Source organism: Lissotriton vulgaris, chromosome 5 (genome assembly GCF_964263255.1).
Source record: "Lissotriton vulgaris chromosome 5, aLisVul1.2, whole genome shotgun sequence".
Lineage (NCBI taxonomy): Eukaryota > Metazoa > Chordata > Amphibia > Caudata > Salamandridae > Lissotriton > Lissotriton vulgaris.
Genome location: NC_141693.1, coordinates 329,253,003 through 329,266,093, shown reverse-complemented (window position 1 = coordinate 329,266,093; position 13,091 = coordinate 329,253,003). Strand labels below are relative to the sequence as shown.

Here is a 13,091-nt window from a genome sequence, read left to right as displayed (position 1 = left end):
TACAGAAATTATTTGATTTGCTTTGTTTTTGGGTGAGCTCAATTGCCATTAACCTAGTGATGAGAATTCTTTGGCAGTCTTTTCAGAACTTATTTACACCTCTTGAGGGCTCTCGACAAGATTTACCATTTGACCCTTTGAATTTGTGTGTTTGAAGAAGGTAACTGTTGCTCATATTCTGCAGTGTGGATGATCTGGAGAACACATGGTGAAAAGAGGTGAACGAGGATTGAGCCAAGCTGTTTTCTCAGCCTCTCTTTGTGGCAACCGGATGGAAACACATGAACTTGGGCGATTATGAAGTTTTGTCTTTCAGTCAATGTAGGACCCAGGTTTATGCGCATCACTAACATGCTGGAGCAGGCAATTTCCTACTGGAAGGTGGACCTACCTTATTTTTCCATGTCTCAATTACACGGTTTTTAATTCTAGGCTATTATTTGTTACAACAGTGCATTCCAAGATTTGCAGTCTTCGTTCAGTTTAACTGCGCCCTCTGGACTACCACATCTTAAAACAATGCTGGTAAAACAAGCATTTGGGGCTGAAAAAGTTTTTTCCTTGTGACCCATGACATGCAGACCTATGGCAATCTTAGTGAATGATCTGAGGTATTTTACAATGTGGTCTCACTTGGTGTCTGCAAAGAAGCTATGAAATTAAATACCATCTCAGAAGTACCAAACGTGAGGCGGTAGCTAGTGAAGAGGTGCAAAGACGGGTGGGGGGGGGGGGGGGGGGGGGGGGGTATTGGTGGGGGGTGGGGTGGGAGTCAGGTGGATATTGGTGAACACTTGATGAGTGGTGAAGACCTGAATACAGGGCACGCTCAGAAGAAGGGGTAAGATGATGAATCATTGATGGATACCAAATAAAGGGGGGAGGTGGAATGTGCAGAAGAGAGCTCGGAATTAATATGAGAAGAAAATAAATCGTACCTGTCGGGTGAGGCTGCCTCCTAGGTTCATAGTTCCTGAGCCCATCTTGTTAGTCTGCAGCCAGAGCATCACTGTAGAGGTGAGCTTATAATGAGCTGTGCGACCACTGGACTTCTCCTGCAAAGCAATAAGCATAAGAAATTCTTAATTGTTTGCAACAGATCTGTAAAAGATATGCTTCCTTAAGACCACTGGTCTAGTCATTACTACTCCTTGTTTAGCACATACAATTGTTCAATCAACTGACCCAGGAACAATGTCCCCCTTCATCCGTTCTTTGCAGTCCCATGCACGGCACTGCAACCCTTTCTTAGAAGGTTACTGCATCAATCTGATTGCTGGTCTTTTTACACTTTCCTCCTTGCCCTCCAGACAATATACCCATTCTCCCCTCCAAATACTTTTTCTCCTGTGCAGCAAGGGACAGAAAGGAATGCATTTCCGGGTCCTTCTCAGTTTCTTAATCCGCATCAGTCCAGTGGAAAGTAACTAACTGCTCCACCTACCCCTATTACACGCACAGCTTCTTTCCTGGACCTTTGTTTCCAAGATTGATGCCCCCTTCGGACCTTTGTTGTTACTATAAGCAACTGGGTACATATTAAAGTAAAATGCCCTACAACATGCAATAATACACATTGGGTATATTTAATAATAAGGTCCCTGCAGACTAGGATATGTAGGAAAACAGGAAGGAAAATCACAGCCGAGCCCAACTTCGAATTCAAGTACACCATATCAAATGTGGGGTAAACAGATCAGACTTCTACAAAGGGACATTTGTTGGATTAATAAACTTGCTACAATATTTCCAAGAGGAATAAATGATAAAATTGAACTAGCAGTTATCTTTTAACTCAAATAACATACTCTTCAAGCTCCATAGTGTTGATAATTGGTCCTTATCTTCCTATAGGGCTGCTTCGTACCTGGATCTATTTCTTCCATGAAGCCACGTTTATATTGACTGCCTCTAATAGGTTCTCAATTATATTTCACTTGATTGGTTACTACATGAAAATCACAGCAGAAGGACAATCAGTTTTCCCAGCAGTGAAAAACAGAACCAGTACAATAACCTTTTATAAGAGTTGAGATCTACATAGTGTAGCATGGACAAGAGATGTTTATTGTTTAGGCTTAACCTTTTCTTATGATTGGGCATTAGTTGTGTGTTTAGCACACAGCATCTCAAGACAAGTTGGCCTTTTTGTATAGTGAATACATTGCCCCATCCCAAAAAGTGATTTGCACAGGATGGAGGAGAGAGTGTGGGTGGGGGGGCTGAGAGTCATAGGAAGCAGACGCATACATACACTCTACTAGGTGAATAGAACCATAGAACCCTTTCAGCTGTGAATCCTGTTCAGGCCAAGGTTTGAAGACATATGTACTTTGCAGAGCCGTTAAGTGCCAACACTGCTTAAACCCCAGGAGACGTTGAAGTTGTTGCACAATGTGAGGCTCTTTGGCAACTATCACCTATATATTCCTATCAACTATACATACAGCGCTTTGTGGCCCAGTACACAGATTTCCCAAAACTGGTTTTGCAGCTGAGGGACATACCTGCACCTCTACGACGTGGATGGAGTCCCAGCAGCCCTTTATCTTCTTCGATCCATCACCAGCTTTCTTAATGAGTATCACCCCAGCAAAGCCATGCTCTAAGTCCCAGAGGTATACAGAGGACACTCCGCCTTCAAAGTACCTACATAAAAAAGTAGTAGTATTAATGTTTATAGTGGAGGGAGGAGAGAAACAGATTACGTGAAAACAAAGGTGTACACAGCCGCCTTCCATCAGTACACAGGGCAAAACTAAACAGATGTGGAAGAGCTGGAGGAAACGAACAGACTCAGATAAGTTAAATACATTTACTATGTATCTATTTCAGGAGATAATTTGTGGGCTGGGGTGTGGAGGGGAGTATAACCTGCAAGTCATACGGCTGAAATTTTAAAAGGATGACAAAGCAATTCTTTCTTCCAGTAAGATTTAAACAAAATAAAAAATCGGAAATAGTTAGGTAATGTCTATTAGTTCAGCATCAAAAGGCAACTCAGTTTTTGGTGAAGCCCCAGCAAGGCCATCAGCTGTAAAAATATATTTCCTTTGCTGTACTGGCAACGGTTTCTGCTGGTCGCCACCTGCATTTTGGGCCTCATAGGATCGCTGGGCCTTTGAATCTGCTACAAACCACAGCATCTGGTTTTCAGGTCAGAAAAGACCGCACAGCTAAACTGGCAATGCTTCTGAAACCATGTGCCTAGGAAGGCCTGCCATGTGCTGCATGTATATGTGCTAATTTTTAACATATACACGAGAAACTGGCTTACAAGGATAAATTAAATATGAGCAGAAGTCCAATTATGCAAGGCCATAGTCCACAAAGCACACAGGCAATACATTATATTTTCCAAAGCTACAGTGTGTCCTTGATCAACATGCCTGCAGGACAGATGGGTCAGAGAACCGTGGATATGCAGAAACTTCCATTTAACTTGCAGTTTTCTAACGTTTTGGTGGTATGATAAAATAGGATTGTTTTACCCTAAACTTTTTGAAACATGGACTACCTACACTTTGTCTAGATGTTCCCGAATTATAAAGAGTATTGGTGAGCTCTTTAATAAGCCCAAACTCTTGGGCATTCTTAGACAATACCATCAATATCTCAAACAATCTCCTTCTGCAGCTCTACTGCGTGTTTTAAGAGAGAAGGCCACGCCGAATTCACTCCAACCCTTTGCCCCACACAAGTATCCAACTATCTCATTAACATTCCAACACTGACCTATAGGTTCCATGCGTATCAAACTATGTCTGGTTGAAGACGGGGATTTGTGATGTATACCTTTTATTCTGAGATCAATTCTTGGATACAGCATGTATCGTTTCCAAATGCCTCCGTTTTATAGGTTACACTTCTTGCTGGTAAGATCCTTTAAGACAACTTTCCCACCACTTCCAACTATAACTAAACAGAGTACTTACCCATTGCAGAATTAAAGTGTTGACCTTACTTGATTTTGTTTCCTTCGAATTCTACAGTCCCTCCACTTTCTGGAAGAACATTACTTTTCCCTCATTTGTGTAATCTCTCTCACCCCATACTGCTTTTGAAAATAAACGTGCTTGCTATCTGGCATTGAACGACAAACTCAAAGCTAAATCCAAGAATTGGAGACATACTGGACTCAATCAAGGTACTGGCTCTTCAAAACACTCAGTAGTCCCCAGCTGATTCACCTGCTTTAGGGGAACCCAGCAGGAACCTCTTTGACATTGAAGGGTGGGGGATACTAATTCTAATGTGGTTCCTGTGGAAAGGTTTCACAAAACAGAAAAAAAGAGCTAAAACTAAATGAAAAAGTACCTTTGGTAATGCTTTTCTGGTGGATACTCCATCCAACTGCAGATTTAGAATATACCCAGGTGCCAGACAGTATGTGGAGATTTTTCAGCACAGCATCGGCTTGCCGATAAGTGGCGACTTGTGGTTTGATGTCAACTTTGCTACACCTACGAATTGACTGCTGGAGTCATACATAGGTGCTATCCAAGCACAGTGGCTTCAGTTACTTTCTAGACATTGCATGCGCCCTCGAGCAAGAAGCTCAAAAGGAATCAATTGTGCAGATCTGAAACTTGGGCCCTTTTTAGATGGAAAAGAAGGTATTCAGCAGAACAGAGCGAAGGTAGTGAGGAAGGATTAGTTACTTACCTGTAATCCTAGTTCTCTTCCAGGGGTATACTCATCAAAGTCATAAGCACTGAATAGTCCCGCCCTTGTGCGGGACCCCGGAGCAATAGCCAATAATACGCATATATCTACACACACACACACACATATATATATATATATATATATATATATATATATATATATATATATATACACATAAATACGCATAAAATAACTATATATATATATATATATATATATATATATATATATATATATATATATATATATATATATATAATATGCATATACATATGCAGCCCAATATAACCATACTAGGCTAAAAAAAACTGCCCCAAATGCCTGTAAAATCTTTACATTTGTTAAATAAAGACATATAAATTACATTATATGAAAATGCAAAGAAGAAAGCACTGCCTTTGTTGTCTTTGAAACACACGACCTTTAGTTTCAAAGGCAAAAACAGGCAGGATCATAGAGGCAGCTTTAGGCTAGATAGGCTGCATTGTAACAATAGGAAAAAAACTGGCGCCGTGCCTTTAAGACCTCGATGAGCCTCCAGGCTCCCATCATGCACCACATGTGACAGTTAGGTCAGTTCTTTTGGACGGCGTATAACAGTGTGATCACAGCATGGGTAATATGTAAAATAGCCAGTTCTGGTATTCATCCGGGGAGGAGGGTGGGTGTGCTTATGACTGATGAGTATTCCCCTGGAAGAGAACTAGGATTACAGGTAATTAACTAATCCTTCTCTTCCAGGGGATACTCATCAATAGTCATAAGCACTGAATAGAGTAGCAAGCCCATCCCATACCCTGCGGACGAATACCAGACCCTCTAGACAGTACACTACTATATGTATTACCCAAACAAATTCCTCAGGGATGCCTGACCAACTTAGCATCCGCCTGAGTATCAGAATCAAGGCAGTAATGGCGGGCAAAGGTGTGAACCGACCGCCACGTAGCTGCCTTACAAATTTCATGTACAGGAACATTGTTAAGCATTGCTATAGTAGCAGCCTTTCCTCTAGTGGAGTGCGCTCTCGGTCTACCCGGGAGCTGTTTTCGTGCCAACTGATAACATAACAAAATGCATGACACAATCCATCTAGAAATGGACCTCTTAGAAGCCGGCAAGCCCGTATTCAGAGGACCGTAGTTCACTAACAGATGAGTCTTTCTGAAACTTTTAGTTTTATCAAGGTAAAACTTCAAAACTCTTTTCAAATCCAAAGAGTGCAGAGCTTTTTCTGCTGAAGAGCTCGGATTAGCAAAAAACGTAGGTAGTGTCACTGATTTGTTTATGTGAAAATCTGAGATTAGCTTAGGAAGGAATCTCGGATGAGTCCGAAGCACCACTATTCGCATGGAAAACGAGATAGGGTTCTGTTGCACAAAAAGCCTGAATCTCGCTCACCTTGCGCGCAGAAGTGATAGCTACAAGGAAGGACACCTTCCACGACAGATGTTGAAGGGAAGCTTTATGTATAGGTTCGAATGGGGGACCCATCAAATTAGACAAAACCCCATTAGGCTCTCAAGGAGGTGAGGGGGTCCTCACGGGAGGATACACCTTCTTGAGACACTAGAAAATCCTTCACAACTGGCATTTGAAAGAAAGAAACCTGAGTAGGGGACTTTCGATATGCTGTTATTGCTGCCAGATGGACCTTAATAGATGAATACTGTAAACCTGCTTTGACCAAAGAAAGTAAGTATGGTAACAGTACCTGTTCCTGACCTCGAATCGGGTCATGACCCTCAGCAGCACACCACATGAAAAACTGCTTCCACTTGAAAGCATATGTCTTTCTTGTAGAAGCGCTCCTTGCCTCTCTTAAAATGTGCATACAGTCCTAAGAGAGACCTAGATGACCATACTGGACGAACTCAGGTACCATACTGCTAGCTTCAGGGACGGCAGGTTGGGATGGAACACCCTGCCGTTCTCTCTCGTCAGCAGATCCGGACAGCAAGGAAGCCTCCTATACGGCACTTTGGATAGATGCAGGAGATCCGGGTACCACCATTGGCGAGGCCAATCCGGAGACACCAGAATCATGTCTGTCTTGGACTTGTACAGCTTCTTGATCACCAAAGGAATGAGTGGAATCGGTGGAAAAGCGTAGAGTAATGTCTCTGACCAGTCTATCCACAGAGCATTCCCCTTGGATACTTGTTGTGGGTTCCTGGACGCGAAGACGCAGCATTTTGCGTTGTCGGCGTACGCAAAGAGATCGATTTCTGGTAACCCCCAGGTCTGGAAGACATCTTTTATTACTTCGTCTTTTAAGACCCAGTCGTGTGCTTCTGCGAAGTGTCTGCTTAGGTCGTCTGCTTGGAGGTTGAGAACACCGGGCAGATGGACAGCTGAACTTTTCATACTTTTCATACCCCGAGCCAGAAGCCACTTCCAGATTGCTTGCGCTTCCAGCGACAGAGGTCTGGATCTCGTTCCGCCTGCTTGTTCAGATAGTACATCGTTGTTGTATTGTCCGTCTGAACAAGCAGAGAGGATGTCTTGAGCACAGGAAAGAAAGCCTTGAGAGCTAGATGGACAGCTCTGAGCTCCAACATGTTGATGTGATACAGCCTTTCTTTCTCCGACCACACTCCTTGAATTTGAAGGGACTCCAGATGGGCGCCCCAACCCTGCAGGGACGCATCTGTCACCAGCGATCGTTTGGGCATGTCCTCCTGAAAAGGCACTCCCACAACCAGATGATTCCGCTGCATCCACCATCGAATGGAGATCCGCACCGACAGAGGTAGTGACAGTTTGTCTTCCCAACGGTTTGAAAACTGGGACCACTGATCCTCCAGCGACTGCTGCAGAGGTCTCATGTGCAGCCTGGCGTTTGGAACGAGGAAAATGCAAGACGCCATGGATCCTAGCAGAGATGAGATCGGTCTGGCCGTTGGTCGAAGAGTCTTTAACATTGTTTGACACTTGAGGAGAATGGAGGATAGTCTCTCCTCCGAAGGATACGCGTTTGCGTCCTTTGAATCCAGAAGTGCGCCCAGATAGTGAATCCTCTGCGTGGGATTGAGGATAGACTTTTTGAAGTTCACGTGTAGACCTAGTCTGCGCAGCTGATGAATACAGAACATGAGATGCTGCTGAAGTAGAACCGGAGAGGCACTCTTTAGCAGCCAATCGTCTAGATAGGGATAGACGAAAATATGTCCATTCCTTAGGAAAGCCGCTACGACTGCCATGCACTTTGAAAAGGTGCGAGGAGCTGACTTTAGCCCGAAGGGCAAGACTGCGAACTGGTAATGACTGGTTTGTATGCAGAACCTTAGAAACTTCCGATGCTTTGGGGCAATGGGGATGTGAAAATACGCATCCTGAAGATCTATGGAGCACATCCAGTCCTTTTGATGCAGAAGAGGAATTATTTGAAGTAACGCCAGCATTCTGAACTTTTCTCCCCGAATGAACTGATTGAGGCGCCTGAGATCTAGTATGGGCCTGAACTCCTTGTTTGGACCTTTCTTTTGAACTAGAAAGTATCGGGAATAAATGCCTTGCCGACGCTGTGTCCTCGGGACCTCCTCGATGGCCTTCTTTAGGAGTAACACAGACACCTCCTGCTTCAAAAGATGAAGTCGATGGAATACAGTCTTTTGAGGAATAATGGAAGGAGGAGACGACTTTAATCTGATTGCATATCCATTTTGTACAATATTCAGCACCCATTTGTCGTTTGTGATGTTTTTCCACTCCTCCACGTAAAAACGCACACTCCCTTGTTGCTGCTCGTTTCCAGGAGCAGACTGTCTGGATATGCCGCCACTTCCTCTATCAGGACGACGCTGGGAGAACTGAGATCTTCCCTGATTTTGCTGTGACGACCATAGGGGGTTTGAACCCTCTGCTGGCTCGGTCTCAGACTGTATTTTTTCTTAAAATTGTCCTTTCTCTTTTCGAGACCTACAGCTCTCACAGTATCCAGCTCCGTCTTCATTTGTGACATCTCCTCGTCAGCATGAGACCCAAAGAGCGATTTACCGTTAAACGGCAGATTTAGAATTCGGTGTTGGGCTTCAGGTTTAAGACCCGTAAGTCTTAGCCAAGCTGAGCGCCTTGCGCAAAGACCATGAGCATAGCCATGCGTAGACAGATCGGAAGCATCCGCAGCTGCACTAATCACCTGATTAGCCACTAGCCCACCTTCACGAAGGATTTCCAGAAAATCAGTCTTGCCTTCTTTGGGAAGTTTTTCAGCGAACCGGGATAAATAATCCCAAAGTGCGCGGTCATAGCGACTCAACAAAGCGGAGGCGCTGGCGACCTTTATGTAGGAAGCAGAAGTGGCACACATTCTCTTCCCTACCGAATCCATAGTTTTGCTGTCTTTGTCCGGGGGAACAGATGATGACGTCGCTCCAGTCTGATTTTTACGTCCCGCTGAGACAATGACCGAATCAGGTTGTGGCTCAGATCTTAGAAATAATGGGTCATTGTCCGGAGCCTTATACTTCTTTGCGATCCATGAGGGAACCGCTCCCAAAGATGCAGGAGTCAAGAATTTATGCTCAGCAGGCTCCAATAGACCTGGGACCAGGGGAAGTAAAGGTCTCGATGATAATTTTTGATGCAATGTCTTGAAGATAACCGTAGTCTTCGCAGTATAGACAGGCATCTCTATATTAAGTTTTGCTGCTCCAAGGCAAAGAACTTCATTAAATGTGATTACGTCATCAATCGGAGATATCCTACTTGGAGGAGTTGACAGCGTCGGTGAGTAATACCTCTTCGAATCTGTAGACCTTGTCAAAGATCTCGTATCACGTCTCTTGGATGAACGGTGATGTGAAGAGCTCGGAGAGGGTAAAGTCCGCCTTCTCACTGATGGAGACCTACTTGGCGGAGTACGCTCACGCCTTCTAGGAGATTGGACCACTCTTATAAGAGGTGACCTTGATCTCGAAGCAGGTCTTTCCGACACCGGAGACCTGGACATAGACCTTGGAAGGTTGATTCTCTTTATCTTCCATTCTCTGAGTTCTCCCAGCCATCGTGGAGAGATATTAGCCCCTGTAGGTGAAGGCACTCTTGAGGACTCAAGAGAGATTTCTACCATCTTCAGCCCAGGGGAGGAAGAAGAACTCCCAGAAGAGGTCAAAGAAACCTTAGATCGGTCTTTAGACACTGTTCTAGGCCTCTTAGCTGCAGGAGACGTCGAAGGCGGTCCCCTCGACGTCGATCTTTCCAACGGCAAACCTCTCGACGGCGACCTCCTCGGCGACGACCTCCTCGACGTAGAGTGTCTCGTCGGCATTGGCGTCATGCGCCTCGACGGCGATTTTCTCGGCGTCGTGTACTTTGACGCTACATGGCACAGGCTCTTCGACGTCGAAACCTCCACTGCCCGGTTTGACGTCATAGCACCTCTCGACGGCGACCTTGACTGATCGAGCCTCTCGGCGGTGACCGTCGAGACGACGTCGAGTCCGGTCCTCTCATAGTCGTAGGAGAGCCAGACTTGGATTGCCTATGCTCATGACGTTTCTCACCTCTCATCGACGGCGAATTCTTCTTCGACGGCGACTTAGACGTCGACGGATGTCGTGAAGCTGATTGACGATTTTGAACATACCTGAACTTTAGAAGAAGATCTGTCCCTCGAAGTTGAAGGGCAACGATGTTTTCTCTTCTCCCCTCTTTCCTTACGCTCTTTTTGCTGAGAAGAAGGTTTCCTGGAGTGAAAATCTTCCCTTCCACCCACGGTTTCTCCTCTGTCATGCAGGGACTGAAGCCTGCTCTTCTCTCTCTCTCAAAGTTCTGTTCGACAACTTGCTGCAATGGTAGCAGAGTTCTGGCTTGTGTGTAGATGGAAGACAAGCCACACAGACCGGATGTGGGTCTGTTTTGGACATTTTTTTACCACAGGCCGGGCACTTAATAAATAAGGCCGGCATTGTGACTGGAAAAAAAGCCAAAAAACCACAAAAAATTGTTGATTTAGTCAGATAATGACTAAAGACGTCAAGTAAAGACAAAAAATTTGAAGAACTACCAGAAGAAAGTGAAAAAATATCACCAACTGGCGAGCTCAATGCTCCAGGATCCTCACAGAAGGAGCCGGAAAAAAGAACTGACCTAACTGTCACCTGTGGTGCATGATGGGAGCCTGGAAGCTCAGAGGTCTTAAAGGCACTGCACCTGTTTTTTTCCTATTGTTACAATGCAGCCCATCTAGGCTAAAGCTGCCTCTATGATCCTGCCCGTTTTTGCCTTTGAAAATAAAGGTTGTGTGTTTCAAAGACAACAAAGGCAGTGCTTTCTTCTTTGCATTTTCATATAATGTAATTTATATGTCTTTATTTAACAAATGTGAAGATTGTACAGGCATTTGGTTTGTTTTTTTAGACTAGTATGGTTATATTGGGCTGTATATATATATATATATATATATATATATATATATAATCTCTCTATCTCTCTATCTCTCTATCTCTATATATATATATATATATATATATATATATATATATATATATATATATATATATATATACACACACACACATATATACATACACACACATACATATATATATGCATATTATTGGCTATTGCTCTGGGGTCCCGCACGAGGGCGGGACTTTTCAGTGCTTATGACTTTGATGAGTATCCCCTGGAAGAGAACCTGCAGTACGATAGGGTAATAACCAGAAAGAGCAGTATTGAAGGCAAGTAACTTGCTCCTCTGACTGATATTTCTAACCGCTTTAGAATAGATCCTAAAGCATTACCCACTCTGTGGTGGATCCGTAAAGGACTCCAGCCAGAATGTTTGGCAGGACTAATTGGCCAAAATTACCTTTCCTTCGAACCTGCCGGTCAAGGTAGTAGTGCTTTGTCAACACATGAACTGATGTCCACGTTGAGACCTGACAGACATCCAGGACAAGTAAGCTGTGTGCCAATGCGGTGGTAGCAGGTTTTGCACTGGTGGAATGGGCCTTCAACACTTTTGAAGGCAGCTTCTGCGCCATAAGGTAGCTGATCTCGACTTCCCTCATGCAAAGGTCCCCTTCTGCACTGCCGCACCTTTCTTCATCTCAGAGATTCCCATAAAAGTTGATTGTCAACCTGGTGATCCTGGTTAGATGGATGTAAAAACAGGAGCGCTGTTTAGAAGTCCAACAATGGTTTTCGAGGGGGGACGAAGAATATTGAAGAGTGATGGATTGTCTGACATTAAGAGGCCACAACTTTTGGGAGAAAAGCACTTCTTGTCCTCAACACCAGCTTGTCTGGAAGGAAGCTGGTATAAGGCAGCTGAACTGAAAGCATGAAGTTCATTCATGCAACAAGCTAATGTTATTCCAATGAGGAAAAACCACCTTCAAAGCCAGCAGGACAGAGGTGTAACATCTCAAAGGGAGCACACATAAGAAAAGTAAGGAGTAAGAAAAGTCCTCCCTGTGGTATTACTAATGATTTCAGAGGAAACATATGGATCAAACCTTTGATAGGTTATTAAACAAGAAAGGTTGGTTCAGAAAATGCAAAAAGACTGACAAGCAACCTTTAACAGTGCTCATTGCAAGTCCTTGTTGGGCCATTGATAAACTGCAACACATCCGAGAGCTTGGCTTGCAATGGTTCAGTGTCACGGGTGCCGCACCAAGACAAACTTGCCTCAGATAGTGGTGCATATCGATTTAGTAGAAGAACACCTGCCCACCAGGATGACATCCACCACTCCAGGAGAGTTATTGAATGAAGTTAACTGCTGCCATGTCCGACTAATGGAAGTGTAGGTTGTGCAAAAGATCCTGCCCTGCTACTGTGACAAAGTCCTCTCAAAGAGGCAGCTGGAGAGAAGGCAAGTCACTCATGCCCAGAAGCTACCGGGTACCACTTCTTGGGAACTCCAACATGCAATTGTTGACACTGCCCATACTCAGAGGTGGCAAAGAGATCGAGGCAGGGTTCTACACTGTCAGAAAATTTCACCTCCAGATGCAATTGCCATTTGTGATCTGCTAGGTCTCGATAGCAGAGTAAATCTACCCTGGCATTCAAATATCCTGCCAGGAGGTGCATGATCAGGGAAATCCCCGGTGGATTTAGCCACGTCCAGAGGAAGAAGGCCTCTTGGCACAAAAGGCAGGACCCCACTTTTCCCGGTTTGCTGCAATACCACATGGCTGTAGAGTGATCCATGAGGACCTGTACCATCCTCCCCGTGATGTGACTGCTGCTCTCTCCTGGAGACCAGTCCTTTGATCTCCACCTCCCCAAATGACCCCAACTCTGCAGGGACACATGACACCACACACCGCTCTGGATGGGGCATTGGGAGGGGTCTGATGCTTGTCCAATTGTGGTTGAGCAGCCACCATTTCAAGTTTTTGTGCATTCTCTAACAGGACAGAATCAGACCGGTTCCCTCAGTACGGAGTCCACTAAAACATCAG

General features: G+C 44.5%; 1 protein-coding gene across 2 annotated transcripts in view; it reads right to left on the bottom strand.

The window, feature by feature from the left end:
- CAPZB (capping actin protein of muscle Z-line subunit beta) overlaps nt 1-13,091 on the bottom strand; it is a 223,314-nt gene that overhangs the window by 43,908 nt on the left and 166,315 nt on the right. For both annotated transcript variants that reach the window (XM_086921572.1, XM_086921573.1), the window contains exons 5-6: nt 2,508-2,649; nt 939-1,055 (exon numbers count right to left, since the gene is read on the bottom strand). In XM_086921572.1, coding sequence (XP_086777698.1) covers nt 939-1,055; nt 2,508-2,649 — 259 coding nt within the window. The remainder of the gene's footprint in view (nt 1-938; nt 1,056-2,507; nt 2,650-13,091) is intronic.